At 39.6% G+C, this 24,747-nt stretch overlaps 1 protein-coding gene across 2 annotated transcripts in view; it reads left to right on the forward strand.

The window, feature by feature from the left end:
• CTDP1 (CTD phosphatase subunit 1) overlaps positions 1-24,245 on the forward strand; it is a 121,483-nt gene extending 97,238 nt beyond the window's left edge. Inside the window, exon 14 of one of the 2 annotated variants that reach the window (XM_082322832.1) lies at positions 23,306-24,245. In XM_082322832.1, the coding sequence (XP_082178958.1) occupies positions 23,306-23,447 (142 nt within the window). In that variant the 3' untranslated portion in view covers positions 23,448-24,245. The remainder of the gene's footprint in view (positions 1-23,305) is intronic. The other variant, XM_082322833.1, reaches the window with a different exon arrangement.
• The last annotated feature ends 502 nt before the right edge of the window (positions 24,246-24,747 follow it).

Below are 24,747 nucleotides of genomic sequence, written 5' to 3' on the forward strand. Positions count from 1 at the left end.
CTTAATTAAGTAGATGAGACATTCATATCCTCAAGCTTGTTAATGAATTTAATGGCCTAAATTTTCAAGCTGTTACTAAAACTATACCTACTACAACTTCAGTTAAGTTGCAGATTAAGTTACAGTTGTGTTTTCAGCTGCTGATTAGCCTTGTTGGTACACAGTGTGCATGTGGATGTCAAGAAAATCATAAGAAAAATACTGACAAAATGAATCTGAATATTCAGTAAGTGGGGGACAGAAGTGGTTGCAGTTTGCCTTGGGTTTTTTCCAAAGAAGTTTTCTCTGCAATTTTACAGTTGGCTTTATTCCTATATGATGTTGTGTGTAAGAATCTACTGTCATCCAATTACACTGAAAAATTATAATTTATATTAGAAAGTCTTCTCTTGGCTATGTGTATGAATTATATTTACAGCCTGCAGGAAGATTTAAAGGTGAAAAGCTTCAATAATTAAAAGTCAGTTCTCCATAAACTAAGTTCCTGTTTAGGATGCTTACCTAGGAAAGCAAGTAGCCCACCAGAATTTTGATGTACCCAACAGAAACTAGAAATCAAATTCACATTGTCTGTATATAGATGGGCTTCTAAGCAGATAACAGCATTGCTCCAGAAGAGGAATATCTGTCACAAAAAGTAGCCATGTAAGTGATTTTTATACTTTGAACTTATAGAAGATCCTAGAATTTGGGTAAGGCATGAAACTGGACTTAAGTCTGAGATGGCAAAGAAACTGAGAATCAGTACTTTGCTCATTCATTCAAGTAAGTGTCTTGCACTGTTCCCGTTTCCAGACATCTTCTGTATCAGTAACCAGCTGGGCTGGGTCTTGAGATGAGAAAAGAGAGTGCTGTAACATGGCACATTTCTACAGTTATGCTTTTATTTTGAAGTTTACTTTTGGACAAAGCTTAATTATCTGTAATGCGTACAAACATTTTCTTATACTGGAATATTGTTTTATGAAGTCAAGTTAAATGTTGATTTCATTATTTCATACATATTAGGCTTGATTATAACGTCATCTTAAAAATCTGACAGTGGCAAAGCTGCATTTTATTTCTAGCCTTGAATCTGTTTGGATCTAGAATTTAGATCTTTCTGGAAAATGTTAGATTTGGTTTTCACAGGGCCAGTACTTCTCGCTGGAGATAAACTTGCAGTGAGGGCCTTTTTTTCTGACGGTGCACCTCTGCTGGCAACTTTCTCACTGTGGCTTATGACTTCATGGACAGCAGGAACACTGTGAGCAAACACTCAGGGAAGAACCTAACAGGGAGTTTGCACTATCTTCAGTTCTAGATATGTGAGCTGCTGCTGCATGGAGAAAATCAGAAAGCTGGATCTGTACTGATTCATTTATTCACTCTGTTCTCTGTAGAGTCTTAGTATGAATTACCATAATGTCATTTTTTTTCAATGGTATAGTGTTGTGTGTTCTTTCTTGAAATTGTGTTTTATCCACATACAGAAATGCAGGCACAGAACTAGATATTTGCTAGACAAGTCCAGGTGAGCAAAGGGAATGTTTCCCTTGGAAAGCAAGCTGGTGGAAGTTTGTGGTCCTTGGATTCTGTAGGATTTTGTTCCAGAAACCTTGAGTAGCCCCTGAGAAAGCTTTCTCCTTTCCAGAACTTTGCAATGAACTTCTCTCCCAAATTCCGAATGAAGACAGATAAGACTCTGGAAGCTTTTCCAGCCACAAGAAGCCATGCTGGTTTTCTGTCTTTTCCATGGTCTTCTGGTATGATGAGTTGTCAGGGACAAGGAATTCAAATTTTCAGTCGGTTTGCAAAGATAGATCTGTTAATACCTTGTTGTTATAATGTATAGCCCAGGTTTGTTTAACTGCGGTCCTTTTTTCTCTGTGAGAGCTGATGCATCAGTCTGTAAAACACTAGAGACTATGCAATGATTGATTATGATTGGTATATCCACACCTGGGAAGTATGTTATGGATGGTTTTGAGTGGTATTTGAGACAATGGAGGATGAAAATGATGGGAAAAGTAGATATCATTATAGCAAGTCATCTAGCTGTCTGTCCATCTCTGTGCTCTAGTGCTGTTGTGGAGGTAGGACCAGCGTGCTCCTGGTTTTTCCAAAAGATTTGGAATGTGTGTGGGTGGAGGACAGGGAGAACAGGCAAGGGCAGGGAAGCACCAGAGGTGAATACTGCCTCCTCAAGGTCTGCTGGCCCTCAGATGAGTGCCAAGGTGCTCAGCACTGGAAGCACCTCCCATAACAAGGGAGATGAATGATTTCATATCGCTGCAGGTTCAATCTAGCATTTGTTCAGCATCAGACTCTTCACATGATCATAAAGTTTCTGGTGTTTCATGACTGAGAAGCATGAAATACTTATGTGTAAGACAGGAGTTCTCAAAGAGGCAAGGTGGTAGTGCTGCAGTTTTTACTATCTCCAAGGATGAAGCCTCAACAGCCTTTCTGGGCAACCTGTGCCAGTACTTAGTCACCATCACAGTGAGAAAGTGTTTCCTGATGTTCAGATGGCACCTCCTGTGTTTCAGTTTGTGCCCATTGCCTCTCGTCCAGTCACTGGGTACCGCTGAAAAGAGTCTGGCTCCATCTTCCTTACACTATCCCTTCAGGAATTTGTACACATTGATGAGATCCACACCCCACCCCTGCCCCAAGCTTTCTCTTTTCCTGTCTAAATAGTCCCAGCTCTCTCAGCCTTTCTTCATGGGAGAGATGCTCCAGTCCTTTAGTCGTCTTTGTGGCCCTTCGTTGAACTGTCTTCAGTATGTCCATGTCTCTCTTGTACTGGGGAGCCCAGCACTGAACACAGTGCTCCAGGTGTGGCCTCACCAGTGCTGAGTGTAGAGGGGAAGGAGCGTGTCCCTCAGTCGACCTGCTGGCAACACTCCAGCTGCAGCCTAGGATGCCACTAGCCTTCTTTGCCACAAGGGCACATTGCTTGTTCATGAACCAGGGGTTCAAAATGGAGTCCACCAGGAACCTCAGGTCCTTTTCCACTTTTTAGCTGGTCAGCACCCACCTTGTACAGTTCATGGGGTTGTTCCTCCCAGGTGCAGGACTTTGCACTTCCCTTTGCTAAACTTCACGAGGTTCCTGTCAGCCCATTTCTCCAGCCTGTCCAGGTCCGTCTGGATGGCAGCACACCCCTCTGGCCTATCAGCCACTTCTCCCAGTTTTGCATCATCTGCAGCCTTGCTGAGGGAACACTCTGCCCCATCATGCAGATCACTAACAAAGATGTTAAATGGGACTGGACTCAGTATGGACCCCTGGGGTACACGGTCTAGTTACTGACCTCCAATGAGACTTTGTACCACTGATCACCACCCTTGGGGCCCGGACATTCAGCCAGTTTTCAGTCCACCTCTCTGTCTGTTAATCCAGCCCCTACTTCAACAGCTTCTCTATGAGGATTGTATGAGAGACAGTGCAAAGGCCTTAATGAAGTATTCTCTGCTTTCCCCTCATCTACCAAGCCAGTCACTTCATTGTTGGTTATCAGGTTGGTCAAGTACAATTTCCCCTTGGTGAAGCCATGCTCACCACTCCTGATCACCTTGCTGGTGTGCCTGGAAACGGTTTCCAAGATTAGCTGCTCCATCAGCTTCCCAGGAACTGAAGTGAGGCTGGCCAGCCTGTAGTTCCCTGCATCCTCCTTCCTGCCCTTTTTAAAGATAGGAATAACATTTGCATTCCTTCAGTCACCAGGCACCATGATCGCTTAAAGATTGAGAGTGGCCTCACAGTGGCATCTGCCAGCTCCCTCAGCACTTGTGGGTGCATTCCATCAGGGCCCATGGACTTACGTATGTCCAGTTTGCTTAAGTGTTCCCTGGCCTGATCCTCTTCCACCAAGGGTATGTCTTCCTTGCTCCAGCCCTTCCCCCTGCTCTCTGGGACTCCTGAAGGCCAGTCTTGCTAGTAAAGACAGACTGAGGCAAAGGTGGCATCCAGTACCTCAGCCTTTTCCATGTCCTGTGTCACTGGGTCCCCTGCCCCATTCAGCAGCAGGCACACGTTCTCCCTAGTCTTCTGTTTGAGCTTACTGTAGTACAGGACCTTCTTGTCTTTGACATCAGCATCTCATGGTCACTGCATCCAAGACTGCCTTCGACCTTCACACCGTCAACAAGCGCCTCCTCATTTGTGAATATGAGATCCAGCAGAGCACCTCTCCTCGTTGACTCATCTGTTGCTTGGATTCCGTGCTGTGCAGTACTGCTGTAGGCATTAGAAGGAAGGCTGGAGCCATACTGTGCAATGAAAGAGTAGGGAACGTGGGCTAAACAGTATTTGAGCAACATAACTAAGAGCTAGATACGTAATCATGGACACCGAAAGGCTGAAGCTGACTAGTACAGTACAAATTCATGTCCAACACCTCCAAGCTGCACAATTTCCAGCAGGGCAGCCACTTTTGGATAGCTTATAAACCCCCCAGAGCTGAGGTGGCTCCATGCTGTACAAGTTGGATGTGTCCAGGAAGATGTTTCCAGTGTGCTATCTCTGTGAAGGTTTGGTTTGGGTTTGCTTTGGTTTTTTTTTCTTTATTCCACTGATTTTTCATGTATCTGAGAACTTCTCTGGAGTTGCAGTACATGTGGGGGCTTGCAGTGCCCCAGCTTCTATCAGTGATCTAAATTGTGCTTGGTGTTTCTTGCGCTGTGCTCCAATTCTACCTGATAATACTTGTATTACCTGAGTTTCCTATTGTCAAGGATAACCCAGCACACAGAGTCTGGCTGCCCGTGTTTTGTATACCTGTAAAACCAAGGAGTATTGCAGTCAAATATGTTCTTTGGAAGGATAGTTTTCTGTAAAAATATTTGATCAATAGCAGCCAGTTATTAAAAGCTGTTCCCAATAAAAATAGCTTTCTCTAGATGCTATTGACATATTGCATCAAAGTATGGAAGAAAGGAGGGGAAATTGCATGTTCTCCTCAGTAGAAAGGTTCATCTTCCAAAAGAGGTCGACAACAGTGACACAAATGCAAGCCTTGAAAGTTTTCCTTCACTCTACCAATTAAAATTTCTTTGATATTTGCTGTCACCTTCTGCAGTTTGAGCATTGCTAAATTTTTAATACTAAAAACAACCCCTCAAACCCTTACCATCTCCTGTGTTCATTAAGTTCTCCTTCCAGCTCCTCATATGGATTTAACCTTCTTCACTGTTCATAAAGGAAGATATATGAGCTTTAAGCTGATGCTTTATTTCCAGAAGCTAAGGGCACAAGTATAATTTATGAGGTGAATATTAGGTTGTAATGCCTGTGACATCCATATTGCTTATCAAGGAATGTCGTTTTCTTTCCAGCAATGGAAAAATAAATGTGTTTTTCTGAGCCTGGTCTCCCTTGTCCATTTCATCACCTTTAAATTTTTACATGGCCGCATGCCTTGGCAAAAAGGCGCGTTCCTTTTGTGAGGATGAGGGAGAATTTGAATTAGAGAAGAAAAGGTACAAGAAGAAGAAAGGAGGGTACAGATTTTAGGGAAACTAATAGAAAAGATGTGAAGTGCCAGGGATGGTAGCTTTATGTAAGGAACCGGATAGTTCTTGAAGGGGGCAGAGGGGAAAGAACAGAGCAAAATCAAATCCTGAAGACAACGGAGAGGAAAATATGCTCTTGTAAATCAAAATCATGTACTTTGGGTGTAAAGCACCACATAACTTGCATGGCAGTGTCGTCACTGGAGTTTCTTCCTGCTGTGGTGCACCCTGTCTGTGAGCAGTACAACTCTTTCAGGGATCGCATTTTCGATTAGATACGTTTTTCAGTGTCTCCCAAGCTGGAGGAAGAGAAGTTTCTGAATCATACTCTTAATGTCTTAAGAGTTCAAGTACAGCAGTGCCTGCCTTAGATATTCTCTGTCAGTGAGTCCTGCTGGTAGTATTTTAAACCCCTGTAATTGATCGGACTTCCTATTATCTGAAGCCACTCTTCTAGATGAAAATGCCATAGCATCTTTCTAAAAATAAAAATGTGAATGAATAATTCCCATGGGCTGGCGGAGGCTTTTATACTCCCTATATTCCTGATTGCTTATTTTCTCCCTTCAATATCATCTGTCATCTTCCTTATTTCCTTAGGCTTCAGTGCTGTCAGCTGTTTCCATTACAAGAGAGAGGTAATTTTAAGATTTTCTTTTTTTTTTTTTAAAGGACAATTGATAAAACCCTACTTTGATTTTTTTAAAAGGAGACTGTCAACTCTATTATGCCCTCAAAATGGCTTCCTTTTAAAAATCACAGTCCTTACTGCATGTGTGTATATGGTCCATCCCAGCTGCAGATCATAAGATATGGGAACGGGAAGACTGAAACCCATTATTTCCTGAGCATTGTGGACATAAAGCTATGTTCCACACATAAATTTAAATAACAATCTGGAATTGTTTAAATAACAATCTGGAACTGGGGAACTCTCCCCAAAACCCAGGCATCAGTTCTGAGGGATAAACCTGGGTCTAATGGAAGGATCTGTGCTGCTCTTGACCTGGGCAGTTTTGCCCTGAAGACTCATAAGTGAATTTTGTAGGAAACTGACTGTGTATTCTTATTAAAATATATTTTATATGCTTGTCTGGAATATAATCTTATGTATTCTTGTGCTTAAGAAGAAATTGATGAATAGTATGAAAATTAGAGGATTGAAGAAGGGTATATTGCATGATTAAGCAAGCTTTGTGCTTGCAGCTTCATTTGGGAAACGTATTACTTTAGTTTTCTTCTAGTATGATTCTTAATGGTGACATTTTTCTTATTTATGTGGTAAATTAAGAGATTAAACAACAGTGTTGACAGCTATTAACTTTAGTTTTCTTCATAACTTGTATTATAAGTTTATGGTAGGATTCTATGAGGGAAGAAAAACTGTAAGAAATTCTTCATGGATTCCTTACGGAATACTTAAGGGAGATTACCTTTTCCTACAGCACATTTGTGCCTACTGAAATATTACATCATGTTTCAGATGAGGGTACTTAGCATGTATTTGACAAATGGGAGAAATGTGTAGATTTCAGTAATCTTCAAAAGCAAAGTAGTGAAAAGAATACGGTCACTAGAGAGGAACAAATATGAGGAAGCACACACCAATTCAAAATATACTTTATTTTTTTCCCCTTAGGGTATCTCAGGTTTTTCCAGCCAGCGTTCAAGGAAGGAATATAATGTTTTTAAATGAAAATAGGAAGACAACATTGCAGATGCAAAGCTACAACTCATGCAGAGCTAGATGCTACTCATATTTGTACATTTCTTTTCTCCTTCATATAAAGCACTCTTAATCCTGTGGAAAGCAGGAAACTCTTTAAGTGTAGATTTGTAATTGCTGAGAAGGTACGGTACCGGTGGAGTAATGGAAATGATGTGTGTGCGTGACTAGCCCTCTAATGTGTCACTGTCCGTGCTGTGATGGGAAGGATATAAGCACAGAGTAAACTAGTTTTCATAGAGTGATACAACCCTTAGAATGACATAGTAATTTTTTTCTCAAGTCCCTTTTTGTTTAAAAAAAAAAAAAAATCTCTTTATCCTTGCTGTTATGTAGCATGCATAATAGTAATTCCAGAATAAAGGCATGGAAAATGTGCAGTATTTAAAGCGCTCACCTAGATTTGAAAGTACTTTCGTATGATGAACAGATGAAAAGCAGCTGCTTGCCATCCAGAGTTTGCAGTAACAAAGTCAGTTTTGTAAGAGGCTAAGGATTCTGACAAATGGGTTGTCGGAGGTAGAAATTTAGGGGTAGTAACATCTTCATCCTATTCTTCTGGCATAAGTTACTGCTCCATAATGAAAGTGGTTGAATGAAATATGGATTCCTTCAGAGCTGATTGTTGACATCTGGCCCTCAAACTTTTGTTTTTGAAACTTCAAGTTCAACAAAGAGGCGTTTGAATGGGGGTTCTGTATCAGAAAAACATGGAAAATTCTTCAGTAAAGCTTTTCAAACATGATACAATTCTCTGAAATTCCAGTTTTCCAGTTACTGCACTAGGCTTACTATTCATGTCAAAATGGAGGAAAAATATATATCTGTATCTATATCTTCTTGCTGTATTCTTGCATGAAATTCTACAATTCTCTTTTTCTTCTTTCTATTTGTCAGAGATGTATCCTGAATTTTTTCTTTCTCCTTGATAAAATAGTTTTCCTGTGTTGAAATTAATAATGTGCAAAGAAAGGAGAATGGGATTTCACCGTGCAGGGCGATGTCGAGATACTCAACTGGTTCCATCTGCATTTACAGTAAAATCAAAACACTCAAAATTACTGAAAGATTACTGAGAAAAGATGGGTCTAACTAGGTCTGTTGTATGTTCAGAGATGCATAAATCAGTAGGGAAACAAAGGTATGCTTATTCAACTGTTGAAGAGGAAGGTCCTTGTTCTAAGAATCCAGGCACACGTACGTCATTGATATACGTAGCGCAAGAGAGATGCAAAGTCTGCTTCAGGAGAAATCACAGGACATCGTTACTTCATAGCTGCTGCTTACAGATTCTGAAATACTTTGAGCTGCGAACTGATGAGTTGTTGCCAAGTCCTAATACAATATCAGTTAGTTAAAGAGGAACATGCATTTTGAAAAGCCTCAGATCGTTAACTGGGTAAGAAGAAAAAAGGTCACAGGAGAGAACAGTGAGAGTGTAAACTTTCACACATTTAGACTATTAACTAGAGCTAAAATTAACTAAGGTGCTGGTTCACATTTAGATCATGAGACTGAAATGATTTTGTATTTCTCTGCATTTCCTACAAGGAGCAAGTGCACAGCTTGTGCATGTTTTCTGAAAGTGTCAAGCTGCTAAGTTGCCGTTGCAGCATTTTTGCCTCCTCTAAAGTGGAGATGCTCATCCTCCTAGAGGCTTTTAGAAAGCGAACTGTGCAATCTAAAAGTTCTCTGGCCCAACCAAGCAAACCTTGGCACAGAATTAATGCGAAAAGTAACAGCTTCATTATACTGTGGACTGCCCTAGAGCCTGGGTTAACCTCAAGGCAGCTCGTTAAGGTGTAGCCAGCTCTTTAAGGTGTAGCTGGGCCATTCCCACAGTCCTGAAATGGCAAGTGTTGTAGTTACATATATTATATCCATGGCACCTGTCTGAAGAGCGCTGGCTCCGCTCTCTAATGTGCAGGGTCAGTGCTTACTTGCTCTCTGAAGGCTGCTTGTGGCCTGCTCAGAACTGCAGTGGCAGAATGGAGTGCATGCGAGTATGCTGCTGACTATTGTTGTACGGTCAATGATGGTGATCTTGTCCTTATAAACTTCAGTATTATCACTAATACACGGGTTTTTCCATAAATCTTGCATGGCAGGTGCCACAGCTGAACTTCAAGGGGACTGACTGGTTTGTGCTGGTTTCTCCTGGGATGGCTCTTTCTGGAGAGAATACCTGAACTACTTCTCTTGTACAGTGTTCCTAAACAACTTGAATAAATTGTTTCTCAGTAACATTCACATCCACAAAACATTAATTTTTTTCAAATCAAACCTATCAAATATAAACAGCAGCTGAATTTTTTTAACCTTCTTTCCTTTTTCTAAGAGATTTTTTCCCAAAGTCTCTCTCCATGTGGATATGATGTTGCTTTTTTGCCAAGTTTCTTTAGCATTTGGTGGTATAATAAGTGAGGTAATCTCCACTTTAACTATCACCTAAATCTAATAAATTTTACATTAAGAATAATGTAAGTTGTTGTAGTTCTATAAATATTTTTTTTCATTGTTCACTAAATAGCTGAACAGTGGTACTTTGAACTTGTGTGAGATATTTTAACATGATTCTGTGGTATCTTCACATTTCCCACCACAATATGGAGGATTCAAATCATTGCAAATTGCTAAAAGGCATGTAAACTGCACAAGACTGCTTTTCTCACAGAGTGGTGGTTTATAATACCTGTGTTCGTGTTAGACCATGTCAGATGGGAAGCTTTAAAATGCTTTGAAATACAGTCTGGTTAGAGTGACCATCTGCCTTCAGCTTCCTTTACTGTCTGCTGTGAAAATACCTAGAAGTTGTTTAAATGCAACAACATATTATCCAGTCCAGGTGTGTCTGTGCGTGCAGTTAGTATAACTTGAATTGCACGTGATACTGAGGTTATACCTATTAATGGACACAGTGATTATGCAGTTGAGATCAGGGAGTGTCTTTGAAAAAGTGAAACATAGCATAAACTTCTCTTACACTAAGTGTTTTCAGGAACAGATTTGAAAGCTAACATGCCTTAGTATATAGAGAATTCATTAAAAACTAAGTTGTCAATACAATTTCTTCTTAATGGGTTTTCCTACTTCCACACTGTGTGGCTTAACTGTGTAAGTCTACATGACACTTAAGTGCTAACAGTTCTAATACTTTGGGGGAAGGATAGATGGGCAATTAAAAGTCTGTATGCTAGTAGAATTAGGAAAGTGCTGTTAAAATATATCTTTATTTTCTCAATTTACTTTAACACTAAATAGGCTTCACTTGCACTTCCCATAAGAAGTGTGTTGGTATCTGCAACATGAACTGAGAATCTAAGATGCTACTTTTTTCTAGTTTATATAGGAGCAAAAGTTTGGAACTGTAATGTAGGTCGTCAGGCATAAGAGTATTTACCTTGTTCTCCTTGTCTCCTTAAATGTGCTAATAAATGCTAAAATATATGCAGGAATTGCTGTTATTCTTACATTTCTCTTTTCTAACTCTTACTGTCTGTAATGATTTAGTGAATCTGTGTATACCTTAGAGTTCTGGGTGAAGTAATGAAATTGATTTCTCACTAATGCGTCAATGTGTTTGAAGTAGAAGTCTTTCTGCAGTCGTTGCCTTTTATCACTGCAGAGCCATTAACTAATAGCTTCCATCCCGGGACAATGGAGTGGCTAGAGCCTGAGGGAAAATAATTTTCTGTAACAGATCTGCAAGAAGCACCAGTCTACAATAGCTGGATTTTGTAGAAGCAGACTATAGAAACCAAGTATTTGTTACAGTCGTTTTAGAAAGAGTGAGGGCTGAAAAGTGATGAGAGGCATTCACATAATCAGAAAGAAAGAACAGAGAAAAGAGACGTGCTTTCTAGCAGAGGATTCTTGTTTAACTGTGAGACCAGCTGAAGAAGTGCAAAAGCATTGGAAAACAACGCTTCAGTTTGAAGAAGAGTCTGTGTGCAGCAGGCAGGATCCTGGCACCCTTGGAGGACCCTGACCTTAAGCCTAAGGAGAGATCTAGACTAGGGAGAGGAAGAAATTAGGTGAATATGTTTGTCTTTTTATCTAGCTCTGTGTTTCTTGTGCTTATGCAGTAAAGATGAGTTTGTCTCAGAATCAAGAATGAGTGTTTTGTTTGCTTTATCACCATTAAGTGAACTGTAAAATCAGCATTGCTGAGGTCAGAGTTGGAGGAAAGAGTATGCATAAGCTACCTGGGGGCGAGAAGAGCCCTGGGCAAGTCCTAGGAGCCTACAGCAGAGGTGCATGTGGTGAAAGAGGAGGAGAGCCTGTGCTGATGAGATCCCAGCCTAACCCCAGCCCAGGGAAATGGGAGCTGGCTATTGTCCCCATCTGAGGAGCACTCTGGAGATGTAATGCTACCCCTTGAGATTGTTGGCTATGGGACTGTTCAAAACAACCTCACAGATAGGAGTGGAGAGTTTTCAGAACAACGCACAAAGGGCAGTTATCCGATGCTGGCTCTGTAGCCCAGCTGGGAGAGGTGCTATTGTGTGAAACATTTCATTTAGGTATTACCTAGATCCAAAACATGCCAAGAGTGCAATTTAAGTTTGAAGAAATGGAGGCTGCAGGAAACTAGGATAATGGGAAATGAGTCGGGAGTTCTTGACTTGATCTGCTTAAGGGTCTGTTACCTGTTCTGCCACCTTACAGAATCAGCAGCTCCAGCTTGGCTCCCGTGATTGCCAGAGCAAGAGGGGGAAAACTCGAAACCTGAGCGGATGTGAAAAAACAGAGCTCTTGGTGTTCACTCACAAGGGGAGGAGTAGGAAAAATATTTCACTGCTGTCTTTGACTTCAGAGCACTTGTGCCACACACAGGGGGCAGTTCCTTCCTCTGATGGGATCTGAATTCAGACAAGAAACTCTAAGCATCAGGTTGTTTTGGAGTTATTTCTGTTTCTCCACAGGAGCAATAAACAATACCAAGCTCCAGTATCCTGCTCCCACTCACATAAGAGAGAGAGTTCCCCCAGCACTGGGTAAATATTACCACCACCCCATTTCAGCAGCTCATAGATATTAATGTTGTTTTGCATCTGTGGCTTTGAAGGAATGGAGCGGGGTAAGGAAGACATAAAGTTAGAAGTTCAGGGTGAGGAAAAAACTGGTAACATAGGTAAACTGAAGCAGTATCAGTGAGAAAGCTGGCATGAAGACTCTGAAGAATAGCCTAGCATTGTCCCTAAGGTATTTAAGGCAGCATTTTTTCCACTAGTCAGGCTGAATGCTTTAGTGCAGTTTATAAGCTATTAAACAATGTAGGTTTTTCCTCAGTAGGATGTATGGATATCTAAATATCTCTTGAGAATAAGGAAACCAAGTAGTACATCAACAACTGTTAGCGAAGGTTTTTAATCCTTCATTCTATGCCACTATTGAGACCTAGGCCATTAGCAGGAATGCTGTAAGGCATCATTGTTCCCATCAGGAAAAACAGCTGATATATTACAACCCTCTAGTTTCCCTAATGAATTCTGAAAGTACTTTAAATTTCGCATAATAACTAATATGCATTAATCTTGACCCCTGCAAGTCTGTAATGGCTACTAAACAGCAGTGTATATCAACAATTAAAATGCCTGCTTGAAGCATGTGCTAAAAATGTTGGTAGAAGAGAAGCAGTGCTGCTTCTTAATGCCGGGGGCTAAAACAACCCAGGAATTAAAATGGGTCCACCTTCCCATTTGTGAGTAGTTTATTAATCATTTGAACTCCTAGTAGTTCTTCCATTGGGAAAAACTCGGTCAGATTTTGTAGAAAACTTGAACTCATTTCAGAAGTCTGTTGTATCAAGCTGATTGTGGAGAATTGTCTCTGCATTCTTACCAGCCAAGCATGTGAAAAGCAGAATATGGATGTTTTAATTCCCCGCCCCATGGTAGATGTCACAGCAGCAAAAGCGTCCTCAAGCATATTGCCACCACGTTGCACAGAAGGGGTCCAGGTTCACTGGAGGTAACATCTCCTGTTCAGAGCCTCGTTTTGCCGTTTCTCAAACTACCAGCGTGGCTGGAATGTGCCTTCAGCTATCCCAGGAAATATTAACTGGAAAACTAAACTGAATATGCGACAGTATTTGTTTTGCCAGTTACAGTGAAATAACCCATCAGACAAACCAGATCACGTTAAGTGCTCACACAAAATATATCCCTGCTAGGCAGAGGACCTGTAGAGCTTGCAGACGCAAGCAGCAAAAACATAAAAGACACATCTCTCGGCTGACGTTGCTGTTCACTTCAAACTGCTGTGTCTGGAATGGTAATATCTGAAAGTCCGACAAGAAGGTTTTTGGTGTTCAGGTGTTAACAAGGGTGGGTAAACTGCACCCGAGCTGGGGAGCCAGAACTGCCTGCAAAATCTTCGTACGTGGCCAGGCTTCTCCCCTTTGCTACAGCTGCGCACATGCCCTGCCCACACAAGGGTAACCTTGGCTGCGCAGGCCGGGAGGGAGCAGGGGTATATCCGAGTGAGCCCTTGCTCCAGACAGTTCAGCTGCGGAGCATGCTCGCTCAGTTTAGTTTATTCCCGAAGGCACACGGAGGGAAGCGTGTGGTCTTTCTTCCAGTCAGGCCTCTGCCTGGCACGTCAGACCTTGCTCCTGTCCCTGCACCAGTGTGGCTATCTCATTCTCAGATAGCAACTAGGATAACAAATTGTTGCAGTTTTGGTTTTTGTTAAATGTTTGAAGTAGCGTGCCTCTTTCAGTATTCATTTGGGGCCCAGAGAAACACCTTTTCACGCATTACTCTTGTGTGCATCCTTATATCCACGTAACTTGCTAATCGTACTTTATATGTGCCTATGGCTGGTACCACTACATCAGGAAGACCAGGCTCAGTAGCAACCTGTCACTCTGGATTGATAATAGGTATGAAGCATCTTCTCCTTCAGATGTCTTCTTCATTAGAGGGACGCGAAAGGCTGCAGCTGAACCACACAGTCAATCTGGGTTTTGGACCACACCATCAAAAAAATTTGCAACTGTACAACAGAAAGTACAGATCAAGTATAAACTGCCTTTGCTAATTCAAATTTGTTCCAGAAATATTGACAGAAAAAATTGTAGAGCAGACTGTAGATGGGATCAAGTACTGCTAGTGAGCAGAGCTGTGATCTGCAGCACTGGGTAGTTGGTCGTGTCTTAGCTAGTGTGAAAACAACAGGTACGGTGAATTCTCTGTGGTGTCATTTGATTTGGCAGATAGCCTGGCATATGCCAGTTTGATCCAGATTGAATTTGTGGTGCTCAGTGACCCAGTATTGTAGAGATCCAAATTTAATGAACGTAGACTCACTTTTTAGGGAGTTTGTTAGTGTTGCACGGTTAAAGATGGGTAACATTGTTTTGAACATATTGCATGTATTGGTATGCTGTATATATCATTTACGCAAACCTTATAAAACTGATGTAGAAGTCATGTAGTTCTGTCAGATACTCTCACAACTTTAATTCATATTTTTCTTGATTGTAAATCAAGCCTTGACACCACTTTCCTTCATTTCTCATGGAAACTTAGCAATTTCTAGCCCAAATTTCTAACAAATTTAAGTTCAACATTTCTTCTACCAAGAGGTGATTTGATATGAAATGCCTTGATGTCATTTCATCGTGTAATTTACTGTTTTTTCTAAAATATCTTGAAGCATACTGGCATGTCTGAAGCAAAATGTTGAATTAAAATACAACATTTTAATGCTGATAAATTATTTTCTAGATTCTTTGTAGCTTTGCATTTCACTGCTGTTGTATCTCCAAAACAAAGTCTTCCCAAACCTGTTCTACTGAATGGAAAAAGGACTTATTGTGTAAATTTTCTACCAATAAATAAAGAAAAATCTGAGCTGGCAGGGCTGGGAATCTGGGGAAGGAGGAGGTGGGGGGATTGGGAGTGCCAAGATAGCATGTCTTGCCATTGGGAGTGCTGAAGCTTTCTGATAAAGAAACAGAAGTAGCAGAGGAACGTAATATTCCAGGAAAACGTTGTATGATACAGAGGAGCAAATCTCGCAGCTGATTGCCAGACAGGGCGATCTCACTCCCATGTTCCTAGCAGTACCACAGTATCACCCGCACCCTCACAACAGCTCTAATGCCCCAGCACCTGTAGGTAAGGTAATACTCATTGAAAGCTAACTAGAAAGACAGTGGACAACTTGCTATGCTAGAGGATTTAACTGGCTTACCGCACCGCTAGGCAGGTAGCAGAGCCAATGAACTGAGGGAGTATCCAGTTAAATCATCTGGGAATGTGAGGAGGATGAAGGACTTCCCTTTTTTGGCAGTACGTTTTATGAAAGAATATACTTGCATGGAAAGAATGTGCATGTTTTACCCCCTTGGAGTGCAACATTTTAAAGGAATTTTAAGTCTTTTTTGTGCTACAGCTGAGATGGCAGTGATACCAGTATCCGTACAGAGTCAGTGACGTGTTTTGTGTTATTTTTGGTATTTCATGATGAAACAGAGGTGTTCTTAGTTAATATTCTTGTGAGTAAGGCCGTTATTCAGTGAATGAGCATCCTAGAAGGATGTTGGGTTTAGCTATTTGCAATTTAATCTCAATAATTTATTGAAAACAATGACAAAGTAATAGAAGAGGTAGTAAAAATCAGAGTTAAAAGCTTTGACAAAATCATCTTAGCTTTTAATATAACTTAGTGTAGCCCATAACATATGTATTAACATACATATTAAGATAATCTGTGAATATCTAACTTTAAAAGCCACCGCATAAGTAAGAGAATACCAAATCCTACTTCCAGCCTCCTTGGTTAGCACAGTCAGCGCGTTATGAGCTAAATTATATCTTTAGTTGTTAAGATGCCCAATGATGCATCTCAAAGAATGTTCTCAGCGTTTGGGCGATGCTGGCAAATCCAACCAGGGTGACAGGGCAGGGGAATTCCAGGCATTACTTTGCAGCACTGGGTCTTCAAACTGTAGTTGTACTCCGCTGTATTGGCACGGGGTACCTCCGCACACCCAGTGTGCTCCTGTGAGAAAAATGAAGGTCGTTTGACTTTTCTCAGAGAAATCAGATGCTGTTTCTTTTCCAGCTCCTTATTTTGTTTTGAATTTTCTAAATTGCCCATATATCTTACATTTTTTGCCCACTTTTCCTCTTAATTTTTTTATTGCATGCTACCATCTTTTAAAACAATAGCTCATATTTAGGTCTCTAGTGAGGACGTTATTCTTTATCGTTATCTGTGTCCTGCAGTGCTTCCTGTAACAGAAATGAATTTGATTGACACCATTTTCAAAGGACTTTTTACAAACCAAATCCAGGTAGAGTTGCTCTACTGTACCCATTAGGCACCGGTGAAGGAAGGCTTGAAGGTTCCTTTGCTCACTGCTGATCCTTGGTATCTCCTGTTACGGCCTCCCAGAGCTACCCAGAATCTCTACAAAGCTATAAATCTACCATCTGATATTTGTTGTCAGAATGGGTAATATTTGTAAACTAGAAGAAGCTGAAGAGAGAACTTGATGCAAACAAGAAAGGCCTGGTTTAGCTTTAAAAATACGGATATGTTGATGGACATGTATTTTTTGTCTGAATTTTGGCTTGTTCCCCATTGGGAGGTTATGCGAATGCAGCCATCTAGAAAGGGGGTGAGATTGCTTGGGAAAGGTAAATAGATTGTCGTGTGTCTGTCTGTTTACAATAAGATTAAGAGATGATATGCCAGAGTGCATCTGTGCATTTTCCATTATGGAAGTGTCAGGTAACAGTCTGGCATTCCACATATTGAAAAGGATATTTAATTTTCTGTTGTCTTCTACAAGTCAGTGACAAGCGTATTTGTTATGTGATATAAAACTGCCGCTGTCATATCTGCCTTTTGAAGAAATAGTCAATGTTGCGTGTCATAAATTTCTTCTTATAACAACTACGTGGATTATTTTTAAACAACTTGAAGTTAATAAAGTAACAAGTAATATTTTAGAGGCACAGTTTACTTATCTGTGATTTAGTTATATAAGCAAAATTGTAGATTCAACTTTCAGTTTTGCATGATCTAATTTAATTATTATCTGTATCTAATTACTTCAGTGCAGAGAAAATTAGTTCAGTGCGCAGTCTTTCATTTTAAAGCTTTATTGCTACACTGTTTGTTTTTGAAATATCCCAACCAAGTGTTTAATTGTTAAGAAATAACCGTTTTCAATGCGTTGGGGTGGGATTTTTGATATTAAACTTTCCCATCAGTCTAAATATCAGGAAAATACAGCCTTGCGAAATGGACGATTTTAGCAAAGCTTACAAAATATCCTTGTTGACACATTGTAGGGGTTTCTGAATTTATTTTAAATTTTCTATGACTTGCTGACTTTAAAAACTTTCTTTCAATTTAGATATACATTGAGTGTTTACTTCAGAGAACTATAAAGCTGTTAAAATAGTTTTAAAAGTTTTCAGAATAGTTTCTCGCTGCTAGTGTGTTAGTGTGCAGGTGTGCTAAATTTTAAAGCATAAAGACACTGAAGCTGTACGGAATTTAATTAGATCTCACTTTACCGTTGTGTTAGTTAAAATACGTTTTGGAGCTGTCGGTTGGAATTGCTGGATTTCTGCGAAGACGTCTTTGTGAAGAGCGTTAAAAGCATGCTGTTCATCCAACTGTAGGATCTCTTTCTGCACGCCGGGGCTGGGCAATAAACATTCTCTGTGCATTTTTCTGCATATTAGATTTCTGGTTCATCATGTAATCCCCGAGACGGCACTGAATGAGTTCATGAGGAAATACGTGAGGTGTCTGGCATTTGTTCCTGCGACGCTAAATATTGTCCTGTTTGTCATAGCATGAGCGTAAAGTAAAAACACACATTCCAGCTTGCCAATATGGGGCTAGTGCTATTTGTTGCTCTTAAGGCTGTGTGCTTGGCAGTGTGCTATGCCGGGGCCAGGGAGGAGCACCAGGGCAGAAAATTCAATGTTCCTGCACAGATGTATGAGACAAATTGCCAGAGGGTAGACACCTGAGTTTTACAGGCCTACTAAGGACAATTGCTCACTATTGTATCAAGCATACATAAAAGATGTTGCCGTGTATCCCATGTTAAGAAAATACAACTGCAAAATTTGGAATATCTCCCTGAAAATTTAATCATCTTGTCTGTCCAATGTAATGTGTTAATGCCCACAACATTGATCTTCAATCTATGTGTTTTCAGATCTCACATCCTTTAACCTTGTTAGTCAAGTACTAGGCTGGCATCTGCAAAACTGGTTGAAGAACAGTTTTCTGGTTTACCAGCTCTAATCCATAACTGAAGGACATTGCCACAGAACTAGTTTATCTAAATCAATTGTTGTCGTAGTCAAATTCCTATGGAAGGGAGTCAAATTCCTGTTGCATTACCAAACTCAGCATCACCCCTCTCTCCATGATGGAAGGCGTCTACAGCAAGCTGTGGGCTGGGTGTGTATGTAGGCCTGCGGGACAGACCTTCCCCATCAGACTTCAGGGGTGTGCCTGGGGCAGGCGTAGGTAGTCTCGCAGGGTTGTAATGCTGTTGGAAGGCAGCAAGCTGTTTCAAAATGCCCTTTACAAACCATTGCCTTCCAAACTGCTTACAGCTGCTATGTGAGTATTCTCTTTAGAGGGTAATTTGACTGTATTTGGTACCAAATTTAAGTCCTGATTTATGATGTCAATGCTGTAAGCTGATTGCTTGTAAAAGACTAAACACATTTAGTCTGCAGACTCTACTTTGTTACTGTACCAATTTTAGGAGCTATTGAAAAAAATCAGGTCAATTTGTAGTAATTTAGAAGTCTACTTCTTATTAGAGTAGGGATGGGCGTTGTGGATATTTGGAGTTTAAAGTGTACGTGAACATTTATTTAAATACGTGCTGTAGTTTTCTTTTGCAAGTTCAAAACAAGATTTGGAAAAGGTTTAGGTTTGCTTTGTTTAAAACAAGGGTTATGTTGCCCGTTGAGTTCCTTTGCTTGTTCGATGTTTCTATTTCAATATAACACTGTAATGCTTAAAAGGGTGCCATTGGGATGCAAAACAGACTGGAGACAATCTGCTTTTCAATTAATAGAAAAAAATGTTTTTTCCAACATTATTTATTTTCAGTTAACTATAAATTAAGGCCTTAAGATAACAGAAGCAACAAATACTGGATACTTTTTCACTGCTTTGTTCCCTATAGCTCTTTCAGTGAACTGAATTTAAAGTGAAATTATAAGAATGAGGTTTTCCTTCAACCTATAGTTGTACTTTCAATCACATATTAGTGATTATTTTAACAGATCAAGAGCTGAATAAATTTTTATTTTCAATAATTTTTCCTGTGCTATTTTTCACATGCGTACACCGTGCTCTACTGCAACTTTGTAATGTCTTCTCTTTCTGTCTCTTCATATGGAATATCACTAAATATATTTCTCATTAGCATTCTGTAGATGAAATTTTCCTAAAAATAACTTTTATACATTTGTAATTACAGGTGTGGGGTTTTTTTTAGTTTAATATCATTATGAATTACACTTGTAGTTTATTTAAATATCATGATAATTCATTTAAATACATGGGTTTTTTAAATTTAGTTCTATTTTAAAAAGGTTTCTCCATCACATGAACAGGTGGGCCTCCTAGTACTGGGTGTTACAAAGGAAAAATATTTAATGCCAAGGCAAAGGAAATAAGAATTGTATAAGTTTTTCACAGAGTTGTCAGATATTTAAAGTTCTAAATTCAGTCTTTTGGAAAGTTTAATTGTTCGTTTATGAGGTTAAAGATATTTAGTTATTATCCATATGTTTGTTTTTTAACAGCAGTCAAGCAACGTTCCTTTAAAAATGCAAATCAGGCTAACAGAAGCCTGCAACATACTGCTGAATCATTTTTTTCTAAATATTACGAAGGAATCCTGTATGTGCTTAACTTTTCCACTCAAAAGTGTTATGCACTATGGCTCTGAAACTGGAAATGACAAGGAGTGGGCACAAAATAATGAGGAAAATATATAGCTTAAGCTGTTGTTATGTTAATAGATGCGCTGCCATGGGGATATACTGCTTTTCCCTCAAGACAGAGATGATTAATGGGATGTTATCTCTCTTTTCTGAATTTGCAAATAAAAAGTGCACCACTATGTTACTGATGTTCTTCCTCCATACTTCTATCAGAGTTAGCTTTGCCTTTGATTTCATAATACTCGTTTAAATGTTGTTGGAATAGCCATGAAGCTGCAGTTTGCAGTACACAGATAGTGAAAGGTGTTTATATCTTGATAAGAACAATACTCACATTCTCGAGATATTTTTTGTTTCTTCTAGCAGAGGACTAATACTTAGTTCTGTTTTCTTTTTTGTTTTTGACGGCTTTTTCCTCCCCATGAGCGAGGAAGTTTTCATATCTAGACTGAATAGAGCTGTGGTACTAGCCTTCCCAAAAGAGCAAGAACTGACAAAGTAGATCACATTCAGCCTTTTGCATTTCCAAAGGTACTGGTTAATACAACCGAATGAGGGATGAAAATATGTCAGGACTGTCCGTTAAAGTTCTCTGGAAAGCCTTTTTGTAGATTGGAACCCCATTCTTTAATTAACTAGTTACACTGAGTATTTCAGGTCCCCGTATGATTGTCCTCAGGGAAATCTAGTTGCTGTGGAGTAGATTTAAATTAAAAGGTGGCTTTGTTGCATAAATTAGTAATTTTGTTAGTCTTTGCCTTAATTATTTAGTAAATAACCGTTCCTCACCTTTAAGAAATGATCAACTGGCAGTGAGAAATTGTTTCTTCATAGACCTTTTTTCTATGCAATCTTTACTATTGATTTAGGTCCCAGCAAACTCACAGCATCTGGGCTGGCTCTAGAAACCTGCTTGTCCTGCCACGCTCTTTAATACATCATCTGCGGTTGGGTAGACGTGTTTCGTATGTGTAAATTTGAGACTGTTCATTTTATTTTTCAATTGGTAGATACCATCAGTTTTCATATATGCAGTGTTACAAACAGGTGAATACAAATGTTTTCAGCTGTGAACATTGTGCTACAGATTCCCTTCATGTCTTTATTTATTTCTCAGTTAGCACTACGTGTATACTTCTTATTCACTACTTGTTAAATACGCACAACTTTTTTCTTCTTTTGCCGAGTAAGACTCTTTCAGCTTGCTTTAATTCCCAGTTAGCTTTTCTCTAGCTAATAGTATCATTAATGCCTAAAATAGTGCCATATCTCTGAAGGCTGAAATCATCACGAAGTGAGCAAGTGAAACTCAAGCTCCATACATTTGTATAGCTTTTAATGGAAATGTGCTAAGATTTCTTCCAACTGGGCATTTTTAGTCTGAGTGCTTCCTCGTCCAAACTGTGTGGTAATGTAGGCTGCATGGAAATCAGTGTTATGCCGGAGAAATAGCTTTTTATTTTGTATTAGGCTGCATTTAGTGTCGTCGTCCTCTAACTCCCTCAGCAGGCCACATTTGAGTTTCAATAGCAAAATATTCAGGAAACGCTTTCACCCCATCCCATTATTCCTTGTTAGGGGTTTAAACCCCAGTCTGAATCCCAGGGCTTCAGCCTTACCTCCCTGGAGTGTTACTCCTACCACCCTATCCTGAACAGAAAAAGCCACCCAGCAGCGCTGTGAGGAAGCGCTCGGAAAAGCAGCAGCAGTGTATCTTTTGGTCCCCCTGGGGCAGCAGAAAGGAAGAACAGGGTAACACAGTACCGCTGGCTTCCCGTTTTGGTTGGGACTCCCCTCCGGACTTCACATCCCGTCTTGTCCATCTCCCTGAAAAGCTGAGAAAAGGGAGCTCAGGTGTCACTCAACCAGCTTAGGCGGCAAGCAGTCTGGGCTGCTAAGAATTAATGTTTCTGGGAAAATGGCAATAGGAATGTCTGTATATATAAAAATTGCTTTGTATTTCAGCGTTGCTTACAAGCTCACAAGTTTGATTGTTAATCTTTGTATTTATTTCTTTTGGATATACAGACTTGTAGTCAGTATTTATCGAAAGGCTTTCTTGCTAGATGCTACTTCTCTATACTCTCAGAAGTAAAGGGACCATTGTTAAATTACTGCTTTTTGCTAAAAGATAAAAGATCATTTTATTAAATTTTCATGATTGCAAGTGGATGCATTTTCTTCTTAATGAAACCCCACCTGGTAACAAAAAGGACAGTTGTTTAAGAGCTACCCCCTTCGCATATATTTCTCTGCTTGAAATTCAATCAAATGATCAAGGAAGGATCTTGAAGGTGTTTCTACAGCTCATTATGAATTCTATGCAATGCAAAGTCTCAACTTTATTTTTGTCTCAGAAGTACATGTCTGATATAAAATTCCCTTTTGGCAAGGAAAAGAGATTTTAGGATTCCACAAATCCAAGTTCTTTTGCTTATGGCTATGTCCCAGTTGAAGCGTTAGATTTTCCTTGGAGATCTTTCACAACCGGGAGCATGATTCTTTCAGCAGGGTTTGGTGCACATCAGCTTCCTGTTTAAACTGGTTAATTCTCCAGGGATGCTAAGAAATGTGTTGTTCAGCCTGGCAGTACTAATCCAAAGAGACATAAAAGGGAAGAATGAGACCCCTACGTTTGGAAGCGTGGAAGTGTAGAAGCTGGTGCAGTGAGATTTGGTTAATCAGTTAAGGATTTATTTTTATAAAAAAGCAGAAACTTGAATATTTCAAAATCATGTAACAACATATAATGTATTTTGGTAATCTCTTGTTCACACAATGGATTTCTTCTTTCTTTTGGGACGTGAGAAGAAAGTAAATCAACTCATTATTTTCAAACAGCCTTATACTTTGTTTTCATTCCTTGTTCAGAAGAATGGGAGAAATAAAGGTAACAGTACTTTGTTCTTTGCACCTACAGCAGACAATATATAACAGCAATTAAAAAATAAATTGTGTGAACTAACTACTGTTCATCCATTTAAAAGCAAGTGTTGTACTTTTTGTCTAGACCTGAAAAAAAGTTGAGTCCTTTAGCCCCATTTTTTTTCTCCTGTTAAGTAGTGGCCTCTGTTAATAAGCAATGAGGTACCTCAATTCATGGACATTATCTCTGTCTACCCTTCCAGGGGTCACAAGCGCAAACTGGATGAAGATGATGCTGCCAGTGAATCCAGTAAGGAATCTAGCAATGAAGATGAGGAAGGAAGCAGCTCTGAAGCGGATGAAATGGCGGCAGCACTTGAAGCTGAATTGAATGACTTCATGTGACATTCATGCAGAAGAGGCAATTTGTAATTATATTTTACTTCTCATAAACAGATCGGACTTCAGATGAGTCCCTTATGTCAGTACTCAATGTTTTTCCAAAATGTGTGTGTATATTTTGCAAAGCAACACAAGAGGTGACACATTATTTTACAAAATCGGAAATAGATGTTTTTAAGGTGTTTTACTAAAGGAAAATATACTTTTTTAAACAAAAAAAGTATTAAATGGGACTTGGTGTGCTATGCCAAAGACATGTTAGGAGCTCTGCAGAACCTTCGTATACAGGACAGTGATACAAAGATTTGTGATTAAACATACAGCAGCTTTTTAAAAATACTGCAGTCTGTGGTTTATGGGTAACGGTCTTCAAGCAAAAGGAGATAAAGGAGATGGAATTGTCTGGGTAGTACAGCAGGAACCTGATGAACTGGTCATCCTTTTCCACAAATAAATGCTATCAAATATAAAAGGATTTTTAAAATAAAAAAGAACGATTTATATTTGTATAGAAACAGAGAATGTGATATGCAAGCTTTGTGAACTCTGCACTTGACCCACCTGTCATTTGCTTCTAAGAGAAATCATAACGATAAAAACTCATGTTTTTAAGTTACTTTGTGGAATAGTTGGGTTCTTTAGGGACATTGTTTAGATTTTTAACTTTTCTTCTCTGTAACCGGAAATTTAGCACAGCATCCTGTGTGATCCTGTACTGCCATAAAAAGCATATTCACCCATTCGTGTTGTCTTGGAAAGAACGAGTGCTACTTCAGTCTAGATAGGTTTAATTTCTTTGACAAGAGATCTGATGTAAAGTTTTTGTATATTCTATTTCATATTTGACCCACAAAACAGATTTTCTTTCATTTAATAAAGATTCATTTTGTACGCTTTGTTTCCCTTTCCTGTTCATTTGCTTCCAACAAATACAAGGCACCTTTCCGTATTATCTTTCCTTTACTTCACATGAAAACAATGAAAAACATTGAAAGCGACTGCAAATTTGTACATTCTGGCAGGTAACTGAGGTAGCGAAGAGAAACGCTGGCTCAGAAGATTCCCTTTGGTACGTGAACTCTTACGTTCTGACATTTTCTCGGGTCTCTTTGACTGGCCTCTGAAGATACTGAAAGAGTTATTGCTATGGTATTGACTTTCCGAGGCTAGAACTATGGTTTATTCTCAATTGTTAGCAACTGGAGAGACAAATGCTTTTAAAACATGTTAGCAAAAGAAGACTCATTAATTCAGATGTCATGGTTAAAAGGAAGTACTTCCTGGTGCAGAAGTACTTAATTTT

This window comes from Platalea leucorodia (assembly GCF_965183815.1).
Source record: "Platalea leucorodia genome assembly, chromosome: 1".
Lineage (NCBI taxonomy): Eukaryota > Metazoa > Chordata > Aves > Pelecaniformes > Threskiornithidae > Platalea > Platalea leucorodia.